This window comes from Notolabrus celidotus, chromosome 5 (genome assembly GCF_009762535.1).
Source record: "Notolabrus celidotus isolate fNotCel1 chromosome 5, fNotCel1.pri, whole genome shotgun sequence".
Taxonomy (NCBI): domain Eukaryota; kingdom Metazoa; phylum Chordata; class Actinopteri; order Labriformes; family Labridae; genus Notolabrus; species Notolabrus celidotus.
Genome location: NC_048276.1, coordinates 28264211 through 28287714, shown reverse-complemented (window position 1 = coordinate 28287714; position 23504 = coordinate 28264211). Strand labels below are relative to the sequence as shown.

At 40.8% G+C, this 23504-nt stretch overlaps 2 protein-coding genes across 4 annotated transcripts in view; one reads left to right on the top strand and one right to left on the bottom strand.

Annotated features, from left to right (window-relative positions):
• Positions 1–1649, bottom strand: part of LOC117812973 (stromal interaction molecule 1-like) — a 30150-nt gene extending 28501 nt beyond the window's left edge. Inside the window, exon 1 of one of the 2 annotated variants that reach the window (XM_034683987.1) lies at positions 1450–1649. The gene's annotated coding sequence lies outside the window, so the exon portion shown is untranslated. The remainder of the gene's footprint in view (positions 1–1449) is intronic. The other variant, XM_034683986.1, reaches the window with a different exon arrangement.
• A 2892-nt stretch (positions 1650–4541) lies between these two features.
• On the top strand, positions 4542–22382 carry rhogb (ras homolog family member Gb). 2 transcript variants are annotated; one of them, XM_034684103.1, is made up of 5 exons: positions 4542–4702; positions 17357–17459; positions 19588–19747; positions 19835–20005; positions 21150–22382. In XM_034684103.1, exons 3-5 carry the CDS (start codon positions 19619–19621, stop codon positions 21423–21425), a joined length of 576 nt encoding a protein of 191 aa, XP_034539994.1. In that variant the 5' UTR covers positions 4542–4702; positions 17357–17459; positions 19588–19618; the 3' UTR covers positions 21426–22382. The 2 variants fall into 2 exon arrangements, with proteins under 2 accessions (XP_034539994.1, XP_034539995.1); XM_034684104.1 differs by lacking the exon at positions 4542–4702 and adding an exon at positions 7137–7251.
• Positions 22383–23504: the final 1122 nt, after the last annotated feature.

Here is a 23504-nt window from a genome sequence, read left to right as displayed (position 1 = left end):
AGGACAATGATGTTGTAAATACAGGTAATACAATACTGCCCAGCAGACCCAGCAGTGTCATACCAAATCGCACTGAATCACAGGGCTTGGAGAGCGCGTAGTTTCGACTCGTAGTTACATTTAAGAGTAGGTGCACATTAGCCTATGTATGTACACTTTTCGTAAGTTCAGGACTACGCAAACCTACCGTGTATGCTCCAATGTAGATCTGGCGCAGAGGTATAAACCAGATGTCCGGGTAAGGGTCGGACTAAAGTCTGGTTTATACTTTTGCGTTGACTGTCTGTCTTTGTGAGCACTACATATTTGTGCAATGTTCTGCAGTGCTCTTAACATTTGGAGGCAGTGTGATTTGTATGTCGGTCAGATTGCCTGTTTCCGGTCACGTTATCTGCTCGCTTTTTCACAGCCATTCTGAGCATTTCATGATAAACTGGAGCTGATAGGTGTTGATGTTGATCATACAGCAATTATAACAAAGAGGAACAGATAGGAGAGGTCGGAAGAGATGAAATGTAAGGGAATTCTGGAAATGTTAAAAACAAAGGAAATATGATGCCACCCAGTGAACCAATCACAGGGCTTGCAGTTGGTGTCGTTTGGACGCCTAGTTACATTTTAGAGGAAGTATAGATGTATAAACCAGGCTGAACTTGTCTCTCTTCAGGTTGTTTGAAGCCTCACTGTCTTCATCTTTCGTCTCTTTGTTGTTTAATATGTTAATATAAAATATATAATGAGGAGGAAGATAAATCACTGCCATAATTATATGAATGAAAACATCAACCTCAGTGTGATGGTGAAATGTAATCAATGACAGCTTAATGATAAAGTTTAAACCGCATCTTCTTTTATGTCTGAATGAAAACAGTGGAGCATTTCATCAGAGCTCATCAGCCCTCTCTGTTTGAAGTTAATCAGTTCATAATAATCACTGATGTTATAAAATATCTTAAAGACAGGGTTTTTAGAAACATTATCGTAAAACTAAACTTAATTTGAAACAAGGAACTAAACCACAGATGCGTTCACTGTCCTCTGTTCGTCCCACTGAGCTGGGAAAAGAGTTGTTTGTAACTTTAACTTTAAGGACCTTTAAAGAAAACATTCTTCACCAGATCATCATCATCATCATCATCATCATCATCATCATTATCATCATTATCATCATCATTATCATCATCAAACGACTGAAACATCGAGTCTCCTTCTCAGCTTCAGGTTATTGTACCTTCATCGAAGAACCCACAAAAGCTCGCCTGGTTTTATGAATGCGGATTATTTCCTTTTCAATATTTAAATAAAGTTATTCTTCTGATCAGAGCAGGTCAAAGGTCACACAGCTGCTCAGTTTCACACTAAAATCCAGTAAAAACACGTTTCAGTCCCGAAGCTGCGGAACAAAACGCGCCTCAGTTTGTTTTCAGATAATCAGACAGAAGCACTCACCTCATCAGCAGCTGATCATTTAATCCATGGATCAGATATCATCTGATCAGGTCTGATAGATCCCAAATTAACTGATCAATAAAAAGTGTTAATCTGAGGATGTAAAAGTTTGTTCTTCAGTTCTCAGCCCGGAGACTCAAAGCCCACAAACTGCTGCTGAGAAGACACAGAGGTCCGCCTGCGGTGCGTTCAGGGACCCGCAGAGAGCTCGGAATTATAATGTATAAATAAAAACTGTTTCAGAATTAAGGGCAGGAATAAGATTAAGGTAGATTAGGAATTGGCTGGCCACTTTGTTGTCACAAAGGACACATTTTCGAATGAGTAAAAGTGAAAAATAAAACAACTAAATACAACTTTATGTAACAAGAAAACAAACTGCAATAGAAAAACTGATGTCATAATATTAATAATAATAACAATAATACTGCTAATAAAAAAAAACAGTGTCTCACAGTCAACTGCTTAAACATTTAGGATCTTGAAACAAAATCTAATTTTACATAAAAATAAAAACATAAAAATAATGAATGAAACTCAAAACAAGATATTAATAATAATGGTTACAAATAAACAATGCTCCACTCAGACACATAAACATATAAACATTTTATACTCATAAATGTTTCTTTAATCATATGTATAATTGTTGTTTTATATATATTTTCATACATACACTACCAGTCAAAAGCTTGGATTCACCTTCTCATTCAATGGGTTTCATTTATTTGAATAATTTTGGACTTTGTAGATTAATACTGAAGACATCAAAACTATGAAATAATCTGGTTTTGCCATAATCTGGATTACAACAGTAGTCAAATAGGGCTATCCATTGTGTACTAACCCTACCTCTGAACAACACAACTGATGGTCTCAAACACATCAAGAAGGCAAGTCATTCTTCAAATGAACTCTTGACAAGGCTCATGTTAATTAGAAACCATTCCAGGAGACCACTTCATGAAGCAGACTGAGAGAATACCAAGAGTGTGCAAAGCTGTCATGAAGGAAAAAGGGGGCTACTTTACAGAATCTAAAATATAAAACATATTCTGCTTTGTTTAACACTTTTTTGTTCATTAAATAATTCCATATATGTTCTTTCATAGTTTTGATGTCTTAGTATTACTCTACAGTGTTTCAAATAATTAAAATAAATACAAACCCTTGAATGAGAAGGTGTTTCCAAACTTTTGAATGGTATATATATATATATATATATATATATATATGTATATATATATATATATATATATATATATATATATATATATATATATATATATATATATATATATATATATATATATATATATATATATACACTACCAGTCAAAAGTTTCAGAAAAACCCATCCTATGTGTCACTGCAGCTGAATCTCATATTTTCTTTCATGGCTGTCTGATTTCAAGAGCACTTGAGGGTAGCATATGTCTGACGTACTTGTGTGATGGCGCCACCGTGTGGCCATACAGAGGCGATGCAGGTAAGACTTCAGTAAAATATTTTAAAGTAAGAACATTTTTAAAAATGAACTTGAAAGAGTGAAATGATAAACAAATGTTGAAAAAACAAAACCAATTATTCAGGTAAATAATTCATTCATAATCACACGCACTGAAAGAGAGAAGACTTTGAACACTTAAAAATACTTAAAATGAATACAGGACATTCAAAAAGAGAACAAAGTGAGTCCAAAAGATGACGAAGAGACCTTAAACACAAAGACTCAACACAACCACAAAATAAAATGTTTTTAAAAACACGAATCAACTCAAAATAAAGAACAAAAACATAAAATCGATTAAGAAATGACAACAGGGAGGTAAAGCAACCACAAAATTCAGAAACCCCCCCAAAATAAACAGAAAAAAAAAATGAGGAAACACCTGAAACACATACAAAGAGTGAACAGGTGACTGAAAGGACACACAGAGCCACTACAAAGAGACAGAAAAACAAAAGCAAAGAGACAAGAACAACAAATATTTGCAAAAACAACAAATACAAGATTTAAAACAACCACAAAGAGACTCAAAACAACCAAAAAGAGACTCAAAACAACCAGAAGGAGACTCAATACAAACCACAGAGACTCAAAACAACTACAACGAGACTCAAAACACTATAAAGAGACTCAAAACAACCACAAATAGACTCAAAACAACAAATAGGAAATTCAAAACAACCACAGAGAGACTTAGAACAACCACAGATACTTAAAACCACCAAAAAGACTCAAAACAACCAAAAGGAGACTCAAAACAACGACAAGGAGACGCAATACAAACCACAAAGAGACTCAAAACAACGCCAAGGAGACGCAATACAAACCACAAAGAGACTCAAAACAACTACAAAGAGACTTAGAACAACCACAGAGACTTAAAACCACCAAAAGGAGACTTAAAACAACCCCAAAAAGACTCAAAACAACCACAAGGAGACTCAAAACAACAAATAGGAAATTTAAAACAATCACAGAGAGACTTAGAACAACCACAGAGACTTAAAACCAACAAAAAGAGACTCAAAACAACCAAAAAGAGACTCAAAGCAACCACACGGAGACTCAATATAAACCACAAAGAGACTCAAAACAACCACAAAGAGACTCAAAACAACCACAAAAAGACAAGTACACATATAAGAACCAAAAAGAGACACAGGATGGCGACAAAGAGACTAAAAAAATAAAGAAGCAAAGAGGTTTACAACATATCCCAGTGTGGAAGAAGATTTCCTTAAGAGCCCCAAAGTACAGTTTATAAATCAGCTATTTGTCCTTTTCTCAACAGGCCTACAATAAATCAGATAGTGGGCGGGGCTTCACGTTGGTATGCATACTGATCTCTGGTTGGTTCTGTAAATTTCATTAGAAACATGAAACACAAAATGTTTTAATATGACTCAACTCTGGACTGTACAGAAGTGCCAAGGGTTTACGCGCGCGCGCGCGCACACACATACACACACACACACACACACACACACACACACACACACACACACACACACACACACACACACACAAAACTTCCTCAAACTTGCTCCACCACTTCCCCTCTCTCTCCTCTCGGACTTCCTCCTCTTCATTAGCCCCGCCCGCCCGCCTCGCGCTGAGATACAGATCCGCTGTCCCACTCGCACACACTCTGACCCTGACACACAAACACACACGCGCACATACACACCCACACGGAGCGGGACTGAGCGGAGCTGCGTGCCCGGAGAGGAGGACTGATGACCGGTGAGTTTCTGCCTGCACCCCCCGGAGCTCCGGGAGCACACTGATCAGCTGTGTGTGTGTGTGTGTGCGTGTGTGTGTGTGTGTGTGTGTGTGTGTGTGTGTGTGTGTGTGTGTGTGCTTCCTCTCTCTGCCCAAACTTTTACCCTTTTATTGATCTCAGATTGAATTCCCGTCAGTTGATCGATCGGTCCTCCGGCTGATCAATACTCTGTGAGTGTGTGAGTGAGTGCGCGTGTTTGTTGACGTTGATGCAGGAAACTGGAGATGGAGAAGGACCACTCCCTGTGTGTGTGTTTAATGTGTGTGTGTCTGTCACTCACTTCTTCCCTAAGTTTAACGCACGCAAAGATAAACTGTTTTTCAACACACACAGCGAAGAGTTGAATCCAAACAATCAATCAGTTTATTGATTACTTAACTTAATAAATACTAAGGCTGATGGTCTGTGGTGTCATGTGTGTCAGGTTTGGATCTATGTTCTGGTGTTTCAGCTCTGTATTTCTTCACTTTAACCCCTGAATTTTTGCTCTGGTTTAGTCAGATCTGTTTTATTTCCCAGAATCCTCAGGCGTTTGGCTCCGTTGTGGTCTCACGTTGTCTGATGTTAGAGCCCAGGTTTATAACTGTATTCTCTATTATTGAGCTGTGCTTTGGTCAGATGTTACCTAAAGCACATCTCTATGTTTCAGGCTCTCTGATCTGTCATGGCACTGGAGTTGATATGTTTCTATTCTAGTCAATGTATTAACTTCCACTGGATCTGCTTCGTTGCGTTCCGGCTGCATCTTTGATACAGCGCTCTGGAGCCCTCCAGATCAGATACGCAAGACTTCTATTTTTGCTGGATGCTGGAGCACGACACATTAAATGGAACAGAGCAGATCGAGTGGGACAGGAAGTCAGACACCAAAACAAAATTAAAACATGTGGTTCCTTTTTTTAGAATAAAACACTGTGTTATCGGCAGATCGTTTTTCACTTGACTACGACAACAAACCGTCATGATGAACGAAGCCAGGCCTGCAGCGGATCGGTGAGACTGCCGGACATGGATCTGGTGGAAGTCCCGGATAATACTCTCTGATGGGTTCATCCCTGTTTCTGTCTGGTATCCCTGGTAATTAAGCCCTCAATGGACCCAGTACTCAGTGATAGTTTCTCCCTGGTTTGGATCCGTATCTGTTTGATACTGTCCGATGGTTTGAGTCCAAGTCTTGTCCCGTATCCTTCAAGGCTCAGTTCTGTTATCTCTGGTGCTTCAGCTTATGTGAGGTCCAATATTCAAAAGTGTATTATGTGACAGTTTAGTCCTGTTAAGACCAGTATTTAAGATGTTTACGGTTGGTTTGGACCATTATTACCTGATGCATTGGTTCTGGTTTGGGTCAGTACTCACAGGTGCCTCGGATCTGTGTTACTGTCTGATGGTTTTAGTCCAAGTCTTGTCCAGTATCCTTCAGCGTTTTAGTTCTCTCTAGTGCTTTAGTTAAGTTTGGTCCAGTACTTGATGAGTTTATGCTCTGATTGAGTCCAGTATTTTGAAGAGGTTCAGACCTGGTTTGTTCAGTATTCTGTGTTAACAGGTCTGGTAACCTCAGATGTTATTGACTGTGTTCTGTGATATTTTTTTAAGTTGAACCTTCTGAGGTCTAAGCCCTGCTCTGGGTCTATATTTCCTGTATTTTATCCCTGGTTTGGTCTGATATTGTCTTCAACTCAACTCAACTCAACTTTATTTTCATTCATCTGGATAGCTTGTATACAGCTGAACAAAATTGTGTTTCTCACATGGCAGGTGCAAAGCAGTGCAAGTGCAAATAAAACGACAGACAATCAATACTACGGACAACAAGACAGAATATAATTGCTGCTATGGTTCAGGTTTTGTAGTCACTGTTTGGTCTTGCTCAGTGTTATGGTGTCCACACTTGTCATGTATTTTGGTCTGGGTTGGGTTTGTTATTCTCACACCTAACAGGCCGTGGTTTGGTTCAGTGTTTTGGGGCTTTAAACCTCAGGGTTGGTCCGGCTCCATGAAGAGTCATTCAGTTTTCTGTTGAATAAAAAATGATCAAAACAAGCTGCAAACGCATCGATGGATGAACAGAAGGTAGAGCGGCCCATTTTGGAGTATTATTGGAATATTTGAAGATCTAAAATTATTGTGTTGACAAGAAAAGACTGAGTAATGAGTCCTTCCCACGCTGGACAAGATGACATCACAGTGTCAGCAGTCACTCACGCTCAGATGTTATTGAGAAACTTCACAGTCATGTCGGTGAGTTTCATATTTCCCAGATTAAAACAGGAAGTCGGAGTGTGAGTTACGTCAGAGAACGCCTACTTAGTGCTGATGTGAATCATTCAGCTGTCTTTATCTATAAATACAGCCCTCTGAATCATTATGCCCCAATTTATCTGCCTTTCAGCCGGTTTTAGGCCAGTTTCTCTGCTGGTTCACCCTTAGCTTAGTTTGGTCCAAGACTGGCTCAGGATTTAGTCCAAGACTGGCTCAGGATTTAGTCTTGGTCTGTTCCCGGGTGTTTGAGGTATTTTCTTTAATATATTGCTATAATTGTCATATTCTTGATCTTTCTTTCTTTACCGATCTCAGTCTGATAATCTGGGTTATTTTGGCTCAGGATTGATAAAAAACTAGTCCATGTTTGAACCTCAGTTTGGTGCAGTATGTACCGCGTCGAACCCTTTCTTTGTCCAGCGTTTACTTGTGTTATGGTCAAGCTTTGGACTGGTATGTTTTAGTGTTTTATAACAGCTGGTTAAAATATTGATTATCTCTTCACCTTGGTTTGGCGCAGTATTCCTTGGCATGTAAGAGCTGGTTTAGTTTAATATCCTGTGGCCTTCTGGTCTTTATTGGTCCAGAATGACCCAGTGTTTTAGCTCTGGTCAGGTGTGATATTATTTGATGTTAGAGCCCTCAATCAGTCTAGTATTTTTTGGGTATTTTGGCCACATTTTGTCAGATATTCTCAGATGTTTTGAGCTTTTGATAATACAGTACTCACATGTGTTTTAGTCCACATGTGGCTGAGTAGTTTTTGATCTAGTTCAGCCAAATGTTTCAGCCCTTAATCACCACAATCTCTTTTACTCATAAGAACAAGTTTGGTTTCATACTCTCTGGTGTTGTAAAGTCGCCCGGTGAAGTAGGCCTGATCTAGTGCGACCCTGTTTGGTTTTTAGCTCTTGGTAGGGTCACTAACTTTTGGCGATACGGGTGTTTTGGTGTAACTCTAGCCCATTATTTCTGGTTGTTCTGCTCCTGTTTTGTTCAAACATTGTCTTGTGTGTTAGCCGTGGTTTGACCCAGATATGATATTTTTAGCTCTAGTTTAGTCTTGGTTTTAAGATTTGTTCAGCACTTTCATCGTCTGAAATTCACAGACGTTTTGTTCCAGTTTAGCTTCATACTTTCTGGTACCTTGGTTGTAATTTGGTCCAGTACTATCACAGGTTTTAGTTCTGGGTGGTGTTTTCATTCATTAATTTTAGATTCAGTTCCTGTTTCTACCCGCTCTGGGTGTGATGTCCTTTAAACATAGTGTTTTCTGACTCTGGTTGGACAGTCATGTTAGTGTGATAATCTTGGTTGCAGTAGCTCGAGTTTTGTCTGAAATATGATCTGGCATTTGGCTCTTTCTTTGTTGGCGTTGAGGCCCTGGTTTGGTATTTTCTATCTGTGACCCTTGGGTTGGTTTAACTCCATCAGTTGTTTAAGTGTTTGCTCTTATTCAGACGAATAGTTTCAGAGTGTTTCATTCACAGAGCAGAAACCTGATGGCTGAATGTAAACCTCCTGTTGCTCTTACAGTCTTTATTTTAATGACAGTCTGAACAAATTAAAACCATGTTCAGATGTTTTCATGTTTGTATGTGAACTCACATAAACTGCTGCTCAGACTGTGTCACTTTTTCTTCACACATGCTGCTGGATGAACAGAGCTGTGGACAAACCCTTCCTGTTTCGGTTTCAACACAGACCAGTTCCTCTTTGGCCGGCACCGTCTGACTGTCGGGGTGAGGGGGGGTTAGGAAACGCTTCTGTTGTAAGGTGCATGTGGAAGACCTTCTTACACTCACTCAGCTGGGCTGTGTCAGTAAAAATGAGGCTGTGTTTAAGCTAAGATTTGGAAACATGGTCAGATACTAAAAGGACGAGGACGTGTAGACAGAAAGACCAGCGGGCAAGGTGGAAACACAGCTCCAGACCAGGGTCTTTGTTTAAAAACGATGATGTAAAAACAAAAAACTGAAGAGTTGGCTCCTTATTTTTGTTGGTTTAACCTATCCTCTGGTGTTTAGTAACTGGTTTGGCCTTTATTCTTTGACAATTAGCTCTAGTTTGTAAAAACAAACCTTAGTGTTTTTTCTTCATTATTCATTTTGATATTATTAAAGCCCATGTCTGGATAAAGGACTCTTGGGAATTTGCAGCTTTGCTCAGTATTTGTTGGTGTTTTAGCCTCAGATCTGACAGACAGTCTGTGGTGTTAAGGCCTCACTTTGAACAATATAGTTTTAGTGCCTTACCCTCAGTTTGGCCCAAGTGTTTGACCTTGTTTTGGATCAGTATTTTTGGGTGTTTTAGTATTTATTTATCCTTACATTCTGTTAAGTTTAGCCTTTAGGAAGACCAATATTCCCTGCAAGTTTTAGCCCTGTTTTGGCCCGTAATTAATTAATATCACAATATTTTGTGATATTTTAGCTGTAGTTTGTCCTAGTTTTCTGTGGTATTTTAGCCCTGGTTTAGCCCAGTTTTCCTGTTTTTTAGGCTTGATTAGGACCACTATTTATCTTGTAGCCAATTGTCCCTAATTGAGACCAATGTTTCTATGTTTTCATTAAATACAATAAGCTGGGTGTTTTTTCAGTCCAGGTCTGGCCCAATAGTGTTTTAGTCCTTTTCTTGTCTGGTCTCTCTCTGTGTTTTCCCCTACATCTCCATGCTATAGTTGAGTGTATGTTTGTTTTTAAGTTTTGGTTTTTGTATTGTTTAGTGCCAGTTCTCTCCAGTTTTACCCAGTATACATATCTCAGCTGTGTCGCACTGTTTTCACAACCTGTGTTGATAAAATTATTTGGCCGAAGGATTGGAAAGGAGAAGCCACCATTCATCCATTATGCTGATCAGTTTTTGTTCTGTAGTTTTATAACTCTTCTCATTTAGTGGAGCAGGTGTCTCCTCTCTCAAATTTTAATCTCTTTACAGAAATGTAGAAAAAGACCACACAGCCTTTCAAATCTTCTGGAAACCTCTGAGCTCCAATTTTAGAGTTTTTTTTCCCGTCAGAGCTTCAGCTGCGTGATGACTCGGTTCCTCTGTCGGTCAGGAGATTCCTCCTAAAGCAGCAGATTTAAAAGAAAATACAGAAAAAGAACACAGCTGACGAGACGAAACTTAAGATGTAGAAGTTCCTCAAACATTGACAAACCCGACCAGAAAAACCACGACGGAGACATCAGGGAATCTGCCTGTCTGTCTGTGGTAGCATTGACTAGATTTGATTTGGATAAATCAAACCCTGCTCTAACAAATATTTAATCCATGTAGTCTCTGTGTTAAACTGCAGATTAAATATCCAGGACAGCTCAGACCGTCATACCTTCACACTGAGAAGTTTTTTTGTTTGTTTTTTTCATCCATTTAAACTCTTAGAAACCTGTAACTTAACTTCTACGTCTGATACCAAAACCCAGACATTTACCTGTCAGTTCTCACTTTGAGTGGAGCTGATGTTGCGTCTATAGTCAGAAATTCTGAGATATGAGTTGCTCAAGTCTAAACAACTTTCTGACTTAGTTTTCAACCCAGTTTCAGCTCCAATATCCTACTTCCGAGGTCAATGAAACGCACCGTGAGGACATAGCCTAGCCACCTAGCAGAATTAAAGTAATCACACCACTAATAATTTGAATTCATGTGTGACTCTTAGCCTCAATATAATCACAACAGCGGCGTTTTAAAAAGGCTCTGTGAGGAGTTTTCATGTTGTGTTGATTCTGGCGCCCCCTCTGGATGAAGTCAGTAGTGCCTTTCTGAGGTGAAGACTTTAATTTCCAATGAGCACCATCATCTTTTATCAGGATGCAGAGTGATGAGGCTGTGTGTTGATTTGTAGCTATGTCAAATTATTATCTGTAACATAACAATGACTTAACTTTGTAAACTCAGATTTATTACTGTTATTTAGCTATTTAACTCGCCAAAAACAGCCCTGGTTGTAGAGTTTCTCTGTCTGAAACAATACTTCAACAGAAAGCGTACATCTGTTTGATAATACTGCTGCAGTATCAAACATGAGGGCGAAACATTATGTCAAAAGAAAATTACTTCAGGGGGAGGGACGGACATTTGTTTTTTGTAGCAGGCTGTAACCGTGTTTGTTTCTGCTATGAAGTTGGACCAGGGGGCTCTGTGGTTTTTTTGTGGACAGGTTCAGGTCTTTGCTCTGTACCAGTTTGTGATCAAACGTTATCCCAAAGATACGAGAACATTAGACCACACACACCTTATGACATATTTCCCTGTGATGACTCGTGAGTATTTCCATCACTCTGTGTTATATTTGACTGATTATGCTGATGATTTACGGGCATTGAAATAAAACAGTGTTTGTTTCGTGTGAAGAGGAAGGTTGCTTTCACACCCTAAATGTGTTTCTGCTGAGCTCTTCCTCTTTTCTATTAACGTGCTGGTTTCTTTCTTCCTACAGCTCTGATCTGATTTAGACCTGCTGCTGTCTCTGGTTTGAGCTGAAAAGGGTATTCAGCAGTTTGATTTTCACGTTTAAGCCTTAGGACAAACAGTAACAACAGACTGACACGCTCATGTTTAAAGGAGTTGACTAAAACTTTAAACCATGCAGGTTGAGACTGTGAATAAACTCTTTGCTTTGTGACAACCGTTTAAAAGAGAGTTAGGGTGGCAGCCATGTTGGTTTTTTGAACCAGAAGTGACCATATTTGGGTGAGACAGCGGAGCCCGAGATCAGCAAGGGGTCAGCACAGTTTATGCCTGTGGCTAAGTCATTAGCAGCTAATGGGACAGCTAACCGTGGTTTTTCCCACAGCGGGAAACTCAAGCTGATCTGAGTTGTGTATTTATCAGACTGAAGCAGCAGAGAGAGCGTGTGGTTCAGAAAGGGGTCAATGCTTGGTGTGGTTTATGAGCAACACTCACAGAAACAGTCTTTCCTTCACCTCAGCCTACCGTCTGACAACAGCAATCGGAAACAGTCGACTACAGAGCATACACAGACCTCCAAGAGTCTCCAGACCCACAAACACAGCTGAGAGGTTAAGTTCAGGGACTGAGCAGGGACACCAAGCAGACAGCTAGCAGCTCCCACCTGTCACTCAAAAAGGCCACTTCCCTGATTCTACCTCCCTTTAATCCTTAATCTAATGTAAACAGGTGAGTTGTATATCAAGTCAGCCTGTACAGTTGTCATGAATAGAGAAATGAGCTATAGAGAGAGTTTTTACCACAGTGTTATCAGGCAGAGGGAACATGTGATCGACTCCTTTCCTGTTTATGGTCATCACTGGTGTCTCTTTCTGTTGAGAATTAATAAATGTTCTATTTGGCTTTGATCAATCAGAAGTATTCCATTCTATTCTGCTTTGATCTGATCTGTTCCGTACTATTCTCCTTTCTGCAGTTTGATTTGATATGTCGTACGTCGTACGAATCTTTCTCACATCCGTATGCTGTGGTGATATGTAGTTAGTATTTCACTGTTTTGTGTGTAAGGCCTCTTTTTTCTGAAAAGTTTCTTTTTCGTTAGTTATTAGAGTTTAAAAAACAGGGTTTTACTTCCTTTGATTCACAGCCACCGTAGAGGGAGACTTCAAATGACACACAGCGTCTTGTGACGCTACGCTGTAGGGCGGAGCTCGTTACAGTGGTTTCGCAGGCTCTGGCTGCACAATGGCTGCGCCCAGGAGCGGGATTTTTTGGCTTCAGAATTGTACAACGGGAAGGGGCGGAGCAACGCTGTCCATTTTTATTTACAGTCTATGGGACTGACTCACTACAGGAGTAGACACTGGAGGAACTGCAGGTTTTGGGACTCCTTTGTTAGCTTCATTTTTTTTAGTTTATTGGGTGGTCTTCATATACATTCAGCACAGTCACAGTAGCCTCTAGTGGACAGGAGATGAACCGCAGCTGGCTATTTAAAGTGATGTTGATGCAGAAACTGTCGTAGATTTGAGAAGCTTTCAAACAAATGGGAGGAAACAGTTTCACTGAATTTATTGAACAGAGGTTCAGTTTATTTCAACATGAAACCACAATGACATTCTCCTCCTGAAGCTTCCTTTTTTCTTCTTACACCTGAGTTACAAAAGGACGTCTTACAACACTTTAACGCTTCTTTGACAGGCCAAACACAGATTAATTCACATCTAAAAGTAGTCCTCAACAAATGCACTGTTTATACTCAACAGACACTACAGAGAGCAGCTGTTTGATATAACTACGGAGTAAAACCATGAAAATGCTTATTTGGTTCACAGCTTTTCGACAGTTAAACATCCAGACTGAAAGACGGGAGGAGACTGAGCAGCAGGAAAGAGAGACGCTGTGAGATCAGAGGTGAAGCTTCCAGCAGGAGTGAGATCAGCCGACCTCCGCCCAAAGAGAGAAAGAGAGAGAGACAGAGAGGGAGAGGGAGAGAGAGAGGGGAGAGAGGGTGGGGTCGACGTCCCTAGAGTCTGGGCTGAGACACTTTCTGTGAACAGACATCTGGAGGGAGTCAAATGTTGCTGTTCTCGTTCCTCTCATCATTCTGTCTTCATGTTAAAGCTCTGTTCTTAGTTTTCTGCTTTTTAGTTTCAAGTTTTATGATCCTGCAAACAAACTGTCACTGACACACAAACACAAATCCAACTTTAGCACATGACACAGACCTGAACTGACACAGACACTAAACATAAAGAATTCAGCCTGCCTTTCACTTTGTTTGTTTGTTTGTTTGTTTGTTTGTTTGTTTGTTTGTTTGTTTGTGTGTGTTGATGTTATAAAGGGGCTTCAGTCAGACAAACTGAAACATTATTGATAACATAAATTTGACCTGATAGAAAGCAGTGTTTCTGAAACACAGTAGAGTCAGGATGAGACACTTCTCCTCTGTCAGGAGTCTGTTTCTGATAATGAACCACTCACTTTACATGATTCGGCTTCTTCAGGGTGAAACTTTTTAGTTTTACTGTTGGAGGTCAGAGTTTATATCTGCTGGTTGGAGTTTGAATGACATGTTGTTATTGTGGAGCACCTCTGTGACGTTTTACCTTCACTCATTGGCTCTCCTACACTGTGCTGCTTCGTTTTCTGCGCCCTGTTCATTAACTTCCCTCATCTTGTTACAAGTACTGTATATTTTAAATGTGACCTACACTTTCCCTGTGTACTGATTCTGCCCTTTGACATTTGTTCTGGGAACTCCCTGCCCTTCCATCTGTCTATGTGGAATGCCAAAGCCGGAGGTGGGGAGAGCACACCTCCCTTTTTCTTGAGCATTCATGTAAAGCCAAGGCAGGGAGAGCAGCAGCAAAGACTGTTCGGGGTACAGAGCAGAGTGAGCATCAGTGACAATACCTATGACACTGGTAAAATCAGACACAGCAGAAAGGAAGAGCTGGGGTGGAGGAGGGCTGGAGGAGGGTTGTAAAGAGGTTGCAGAGGAAGCAGCAAGAGAAGGCAGGCTGAAGCAGTTTAAATAAAACGATAATTTTGCCGTTTGCTGATTGGATGTGGAGATGTGATCAGCTGAGCTGTCAGCTAATGGGGTTGACTTTAAGAGCAGCTGATGTTCTGTGGGCGGAGCTTGACTTTAAGGCCTTAACTAACGCTCCACTCGATGTTTAGTATAAATAAAATCGATCATTAACTCAGGCTGTGTTGGATCTCTGTTATTTGTCAGTGATTGGATCGAGCTGTGGAGACAGAAGAGAACATTTAACAGTTAAACCTTGAACTCCTGCTGTGTTTAAATATACGCTCACATCCTTCTTCACTTCCTTTATATCCATCTTTACCTGCTTTATTTGAAGCTTCCTGTTTTCTGTTCGAAGCTTCTCTCCTTCAAAGACAAGAAACAATGTCTACAGTATGATAATCCTGTGACAGAGGGAAGTGTGTGTGTGTGTGTGTGTGTGTGTGTGTGTGTGTGTGTGTGTGTGTGTGTGTGTGTGTGTGTGTGTGTGTGTGTGTGTGTGTGTGTGTGTGTGTGTGTGTGTGTGAGAATATTAATCAATTTTTAACAAGCATGTTCCTGACTTCAGTATAGCTGGGAGGTTCTTGTTGTGGTCATATCAGGATGGTTTACAATCAGTACTATGCATTAGTTTAATCTGCAGACAGGAGGCTCTCATGTGCTGCCAATTAAAGGCGGGGTACACAGGTCAGAGTGTGAAACCATGAGCCACAGCAGCAGGGGAAGAAAAACTTTAGACCCAGGGTCCAAACATAATCTGATCAGATTTAAGATATCAGATTGGATCAAATAGTGAAATCAGGTAATGTAGTTTTTTTGTATCCTGATCAAACCTTCAGTTTGTGTTGTGGAGTCGGATTAGGATAACTTTGATCCAGAATATCAGGATTATCGTGATCCCAACATAGACTGGATTGAGGCTGGATTATAGAGCTGAATGGTGTAGGTAGAGTCACAAAGTTTAGGGAAGCTGCACAGAGATAGAATCAATCCGTCCCATATATTCCGCTGATAGTAGGGATGCACCGATCTGATCCTAGTATCGGATATCGGCCAGATCGGACTCAAAAAGCTAGGTCGGATATCGTGACAAGGCGCCGATATATAGTGCCAATCCATATGGCAGATCTATTCATCTCAGTTCTATGCTTTTCTGTGTTTACAACAGCCATGTGCGTCTCCTAAGACATCAGCGCCAGCCGGTCTGTGCATTTTTGCCAGGTGGAGCATGATGGAGGATAACTACAGAGGCTCTGCAGTTTAGGTGCATGCTTCTTTTGCCAACAACTCCACCGGAAACTTGCAACATGTGCAGCGCTAATGTTTCGACGGATGGCAGTCTCGCTGACATATTTAATGGAAGCTCAAATGAAGAAGTTTACGCCAGCTGTAGCCTACTGTAAAAAACAAAAAACTTTCTATTTATGTATTCAAAGTGTGAGAAAACGGACATGTTATTGGATTTAATTGTTCCGGATCCTTGAAATAAAGGGATTTCACCCTCTGGTTTAGCACTTGGAACCCAGGTACAGTTCACCATCACGTAATTAATGTTTCTGACACTGCTCTGCCTGAACCCCAGCCTACCTCACCAAACTGCTGGTACACATTTATAATCTCTTGAATAATGATACTGTCAGTTTAAAAATGTTTATTTTATTTTGGTTTACGAAGTCAGAAAAGCCTAAAGTTGCTAAAACATAATTAAGGAATAGAGATTGTTAAATCAATACCGGGATCGGATCAGCTACTATCGGTATCGGCAGATACCAAAGCCCAGGTATCGATATCGGTATCGGGACCTAAAAAGTAGGATCGGTGCATCCCTAGCTGATAGACTATCGCAGCACAATGGATTTGCTGGAGTTCAGATATTTCAATTCTCGCGAATGAATTTGCTTCAATTGCGCCATTCGCGTTGCCCAATTTGCGCCATTCGCCCAATTTGCGTTTAGTGTCAACACCCTATTAGAGTCTGTATTAGGATGGTGTTCATCTTATCCAGATTTGCTTTTAAAACAGGACTAAAGTAATCTGGATTAACTGATCCCAGAGAGCAAAGAAGTGGATTTTAAAATGTTGGCGATTTTTAAAGAAATTCAACTTTTTAAGCAGTAACGCTCCAATAAAATAAAAATTGAAATCAAACACTCAAAGTGACAAAAAGGAAAGTTAAAGCAGTTTATCAACAATGACTGAAGCATCTGTCGTGACCAAGCGGCAACCTCAGGTCTAAAAATATGAGTCAATGCGGAAGTGTTAAAAGCTGTAGTTCATCGAGGATCCGCTTGAGGCTGGCTCCGGAAGTACCGGAAGTCACATACACATGAATGGGGAAAAGACGATCTTTGCAGCATTAATAAACATGTTTACAGCCTGCTACAAAAGATGAGTGTAGTCTGAATAGCTAATTTCTCGACGTCCTCTCACTGTGAGGGGTTGAATTTTTTTCTAATTCGGCAATTTCAAAGATATTGAGATTACCAGTCTTCCAATGAGAGGCACAGCTGCCTGTTGGAACACTGTAGCTGTTGGCTAGGAGGCTCAAAGCCCGCCTCTTTACGTCACACTGGCTCGACAGAAGCAATCTGGCTGCCGCAGCTGATTGGTCTCAAAACAGCTCTTCAGAAACAGATGGGTGACGTCACGGATACTACGTCCATATTTTTTACAGTCTATGGTCGTGACAGGAGGTGATAAAGGGAACATGTCACACGTAAATGTAAATAATGTTTTGACTGAGTGGATGGAGTCTTTGTTACACTCACACTGCTACATTCAAATATGTGTTTGTTTGAATCTGTGTGTGTGTGTGTGCAGGATAACATCTCTGTTTTGTTTGGATACCGTTTCCTTCTGCAGAGATAATTTCCATAAACACAAATACTCCCCCCTTTTCCCCCCGCAGGCAGACGATGGGACGGCACGTGTCTCTGAACAAACTGTGTTAACTGAAGGAAGCTGAAGCATCTCTGCGCGCCACAGGAGGACGAGTTAACCGATCACTAGAGGTACTAATGAACAGTAGTTCATATTTTGCATTCATTCTTCTAGAGAGTCGGCCTCATGTAGGAACCACTTAAACTATGTCACAAACTTCCTGAGAGACAAAGACGAGCAAAACATCCACGGTTGAAAAAAACAGGAGTGCCAAAGTTTGAATAACTGCACTTCCCAAAATTACCAGCAGAGGCTGGCCCCAAACTCGAGTCAATCCCCACAGAGCCTTATGTTAAAGGGGAACTCCATTTCACACCAGTGTTATTTTATTGTTTAGTATATTTTTTATTTTCTTACTTTCTTATATTCTGGTTTTTGTCCCTGGCAGGCTCAGGTTGTTATTCTAAGAGTCTTACAACATTACAGAAAAGATCCCTACAGAGAGAGAGCTCTATGTTACAGAGGAAGATCATTTTTCACTGTACTCACACCACACTACATGAGCATCTCAATAAATTGGAATAAAGTGAAAAAGTTCAGTTATTCAAGAAAAATAGACAATTAATACATTCTGGACTCATTACACAACTGAAATGTTTCTGTTTTAATTTTGATGATCATGGCCTACAGATCCAACAGTGTTCACATACATATCTCAAAAAGCATTAGGGTATCAATGTAGTTCAGTAAACACAACCACAGTCATGGGAAAGACTGCTTACACCCTCCAAAGTGTGAATTGAAGCATATTCATGTAAAGTTGACTGGAAGGGAAAAGGTGTACAAGCGTCAGGGATGACCACAGCCTTGAGTGGATTGTCAAGACAAGATTTAAGACCTTCATGAGGAGTGGGCTGAGGCTGAGTCAGATAACTCAAGAGCCACCACAGACAGATGTCTTCAGGAAAGAGACTACACCTGTCTCATTCTTAATATTTAGACACTCCTGAACCAGAGACCACATCAGAAGAGTCTTACCTGGGCCAAAAAAGAACCACTGCTCAGTTAGCAAAGTTAGCATTGCATTTGTAAATCAAGGTCCTAGAGTCTGGAGGAAGAGAGGAGAGACACAGAGAACAATGTGTTTGAAGTCCAGAGTGAAGTTTCTGCATTTTTTGGTGGTCCTCAACACCTGTCAACACAACGTCTACCAGGAGATTTTAGAGCACAGGTCACGAGCTACATGGAGACGTCGATTTCCTTTACCAGCGGGGCTCAGCACCTGCCCACAGTGCCAAAACTTCCACAACATGGTTTACTGACCGTGATGTTACTTTGCTGGACTAGCCAACTCCTGACCTGAACCCAATAGAGACTCTGTTTTTTTCTGAAACCGCCTACTATACTAGCAGTGTACTGATTTGGCCAAAATTCAGTATGTAGTAAGCAGTAAGTGAACAAGAGCAAAATCTGCAGTATGCCAAAACTCCCCGGATGTCTACTGATTCGGGAAAATTTCACAGTATGCATCGGACCAGTCTGCCTCACGTACTGTTTCCCATAATGCACAGCGCTCGTTCCGCTTTTTCTTTTTCCTTCTTTTTTGACGGGAGGAAATCCGTTTTTGGGTGCTGTGAAGGTTATTAAAATTCTATATAAACTACTTCCTAACTTTTTAAATCATAAGTGGATGCTAAAGAAGCAGTTTCTCTTTCGGCTTCGCTGTTGTTTACTTCCGCTTTCCGAAACCGGAAATCTAGTGACGTCTGGCCCAGCGCACTGCAACACAGATTGAACAGAACAGTCATACTACAGACTAAATTCAAACGCAGTTGGTAGTAGGCAATACCTACTGCCTACTACATTAGTAAGTAGTATGTAGCAGGCGGTTTTGGAAACAGCCTCTGTTGGATTTTAGTGAAGAGGAAGACGAGGTACACTTGACCAAAAAATACGGACCAGCTGAAGGCTGCGATCAAAGAGACCTGAGCTTCAGCAACACCTCCATGACACACTAACGCAGTGATTCATGTGAAGGAGCTCAAACCAAGAACTGAGAGAAGAATTAAACATACTTTACAGACGTAAATGTCTTTGATTGATCTCAGGAAATATTCTGATAACCTGAAATACTAGATTTTGGATTATCATGATCTGTGAGCCCAAATTAAACAACAAAGGCTTCAAATATTCCACTTTGCATGTAATAATGGTAAAATGTAAGATGCTGCTCAACATCCTTTCACCTGTGTGTTTTAGGTTGCTGCATACTCAGAGGTCAAAGGTCATCATGCAGAGTATCAAGTGTGTGGTGGTGGGTGACGGTGCTGTGGGGAAGACCTGTCTCCTCATCTCCTACACCACTGGAGCTTTCCCAAAAGAGTACATCCCCACTGTGTTCGACAACTACAGCAGCCAGGTCTGTGTCTGGGTGTGTGTCATAGTGTAACATACTGTACAACAGTGCACCTGACCGTGTGTGTACCCGTGTGTGTGGTGCGTTCAGGTGACATTGGACGGCAGGACCATCAGTCTGAACCTGTGGGACACTGCGGGTCAGGAGGAGTACGACCGGCTGAGGACGCTGTCGTATCCGCAGACCAATGTCTTTATCATCTGCTTCTCGATCTCAAGCCCCGCCTCCTACGAGAACGTCAAACACAAGTGGCACCCTGAGGTCAGAGGTCAAACTGTCTCTACAGAAGCAGAAATTATTCTGAAGAAAGTTTAAAAGGTCCTTTATAAAGACTTTATGTTCAGGGTGTGTATATGTATGGTGATTTAGGTGCCGTGTCCACTGCCACTGTTTCTTTTAGCTGGGAGCCCAGACGACCTCAATTTTAGAGCGCTTCTCACAAGTGTTTACTGTTGCTAGGTTATGAATTTAGTCCTGCAGCACTTCTGCTTCCCTAAGTAGCAACTGCTTTAAAAGGCTCTGTATGCTTCGTACCTGCTTTCATTCAATGGCATTTCAACAAGAAACTGTAAAAACTATTGATAGAACTTGTTTCATAGCATTAACAGCAGCTCTAAACTCAAGCGAAAAAACAAGTGGAAGAACTTGTCTCCTCTGTACGGACCTCCACTATTGTTGTTGACAAAGTTGATTTCAGAGGTCTCACACCCTCCTGATTCTGATTGTTCGGTGATCAAGAAGTGACATGGATGAGCATGGCAGTGTTCCAAAAGTTTAACTGTTTTTAACTGAGAGTGCTGCGACAAAAACAGCAGATGCTGAGGACGTTTCTGCGCTGAGGACGCTGAGTGCTGGAAGCGCTGAATCACATTTGGTTTGAATAGAAGATAGGCGCTAGCAGCGCAAAAAACTGCGGCAGTGGGTACCGGAAATGAGGATAAAAATAAAGCTTCAACTTTTGAGATAATTACAAATAACACCCTGTGTTATTAAAAGTCCCAAAATATTCAATATAATTAATATACTAATCTCAGTACATGCAAAGGTCTATGTCTGATGGGCTAACTGTATGTCTTTATCTCACCTGTGCAAAAGACAAAGAGTAAAAACAACACCTGGAGCAAAGCTAGCAGTTTGCCTCTGTTTCCAGTCTTTATGCTAAGATGGGCTGCCAGTTAACAATATTAAACACTTTTTTCAACATTTAGAATATTTAACAAAAACATGTTGAATATTTGAACTTGCTTTCTATTTTTGTTTCTCTTAAATTCAGACGAGGAGCTCAAACAAAGACACAGTTTATTATCTTTGTTATTTACTCCGTGATCTTTGTCCAGATAAAGGAGGGAGCAGGGATTTTCTGAAACACATCACTAACTGTTTACTGGCCTGGTCTCCTCCTCAGGTGTACCATCACTGCCCCGGGGTCCCCATCCTGCTGGTCGGCACAAAGAGTGACCTTCGGAACGACGGCGACACTCAGAGGAAGCTGAAGGAGCAGAACCAGACGCCTGTCACCCACCACCAGGGCACCGCCCTCGCACGCCAGATCCAGGCCATCCGCTACCTCGAATGCTCCGCCCTCAACCAGGACGGCATCAAGGACGTGTTCGCCGAGGCCGTGAGGGCTTTCCTTAACCCACAGCCAGCCGTCAAAAAGAATCCCTGCGTCCTGCTGTAGGACCAAACCAGACCAAACTGGATCAAACCGGACCAGACCCATTGATTCTGTGGCTGTTGAGTCTGACAGACTGTTTGAAATGTTAAGCAAAAAATTTGTGGAAGGATAAGAGGAGGTCTTTTTATGCTCTGAGTTTGAATCACAGCGGAGGGACGGGTCCTGGACTCTCATCCCGAAGCAACTCTGGTTTCGTGTTCAGTCCAAATTTTCACCCTGTGAGCTTGTGTACATTTCACTGCAGGTTCATGGGTGCTCACCCCAGGTCTCGAAATTTAACATTGTTCTCTCTGATACCCATGCACCAAACGTTACCGCCTCTGTGTTTTTATTTAATGTCGACCCTCCTCCATGAACTGTGTCTGGATGAACTCTCCTGCTGCTTCCAGCTACATGAGGCTGACCAGAGTCCAGTTTGATGATCTGTTGTCTCAGATCAGGATTTTCTCTGATGGAAACCAAATACCAGAGGTCTGTTTCAGCTGTGGAGTGTCTGTCCATTGGTTTCCACTGAGTCTCAGTTTCACTGTATCTAACAAGTCACACTAAGGACCGAATCTGCCTTACTATAGCGCTATGAAGCCAAATAAACAGATGCTACAGTGACTTAATGACAATAAACAAATGTTACTGTGATTTAACGATAATATAAACAGACATTACTGTGATTAAATGATTATATAAACCGGCTCTAAGGATGCTGAAGTAACTCTATCAGGATGAGGATTTTAATAACTCTGAATTCAGGGTTTGTTGGGTCTGTTTACAAGACGACGATACAGAAATGTTGAAATGCTTGTTTTTTAAATTGAGTTTGGTTTGACTGTTTCTGATTGTTTTGCTTTAAATAAGTGTATGAGCATGCTACGTGCATTTTTGTTCCCTTTTGGACTGAACACATCCTGGATGTTGCAGTGAATGAACGCCTTTAAGAAATAATTAAAATCTTATTTAACAACATCTCTTCTTCTGTGGTTTTTAATGAGTGAAGTGGTCTTTATGCTCTGTCAATAACTTATCTAACTTGGCTGTTGTATGTATGATGTGTCTGTACTGTTCAAATACGGTGAATCTCGTAGCCTGATTTGGTCGTACTTGTCTTACAGGCGAGATAAAGATCATTTAAAACATTTTAATATTTTACAAGATTTTAAAATATTATTCAAAAACAAAGAAGAAATCTGCACCAAACAATGGGCTTCTTGTTGGACTCATAACTCAGTATAATCTGACCACTGAGAAACGAAACACACATTTTAGATTCAGTTAGACTTCCATTTTCAGAGGATATCATTAGCTATGATGTCCTTTCAGAATAAAAGTCCAGAGTGTTACACACCAGGATTCAGCTGTGACAGTGGGGCGGGTCAGACAGAAAGAAGCCTGATTTAAGTCGAGATGAGGAAGTAGGAAATATGAAACTGTTATTGATGCTGAGAATTAACTTTAACTGCCATCCGACAGACAGAGTTTAAATCCACATTGATAAATCAGACTTAGGGCCTATGTCCACTGACTGCAGTTTTTGCACGGGCAGCTCAAGTTTGATTTGTCTTTCATATCCATGAAGGGTTGGTACTTCTGATATCAACTTTGTTAACAACAGTGACAGATGATTAGCTACACACATTTACCTCATGCACCCAGATGTGATTTTCCAAGGGTCTAAGTTTGAGGTCTTGAAATGTTACTTAAGCCAGGACACGATTCACAAGCATGATTATTGTTTACTGCTAACATGAGCTAATTAACGATAAGGTAAATCTGAGACTGATGGGAGTGTCGTGAGTTTTGCAGATATTTGGTCATAAAATCTGGACCTGAAGGTGTCTCGAGCTGTAAAATCAGAGTAGTTATTACGGTTCGTCCTGAGGGGAACATGAACAATCAGTATTTTAACATAATGCCTCCGTTTCAGCTCAAAGTTTAGGACTGGATGTCTCTGCTGCTGCTGCTGACAATGATGATGATGCTGATGATGAAGCCGTATTGGTGTTCAGGTAAATCTGGTTTTCGGAAGTTGGTTTAATATTTAAACAGCAGACAAACAAGGACAGGGGTTTTATGGCATACAATAATGAA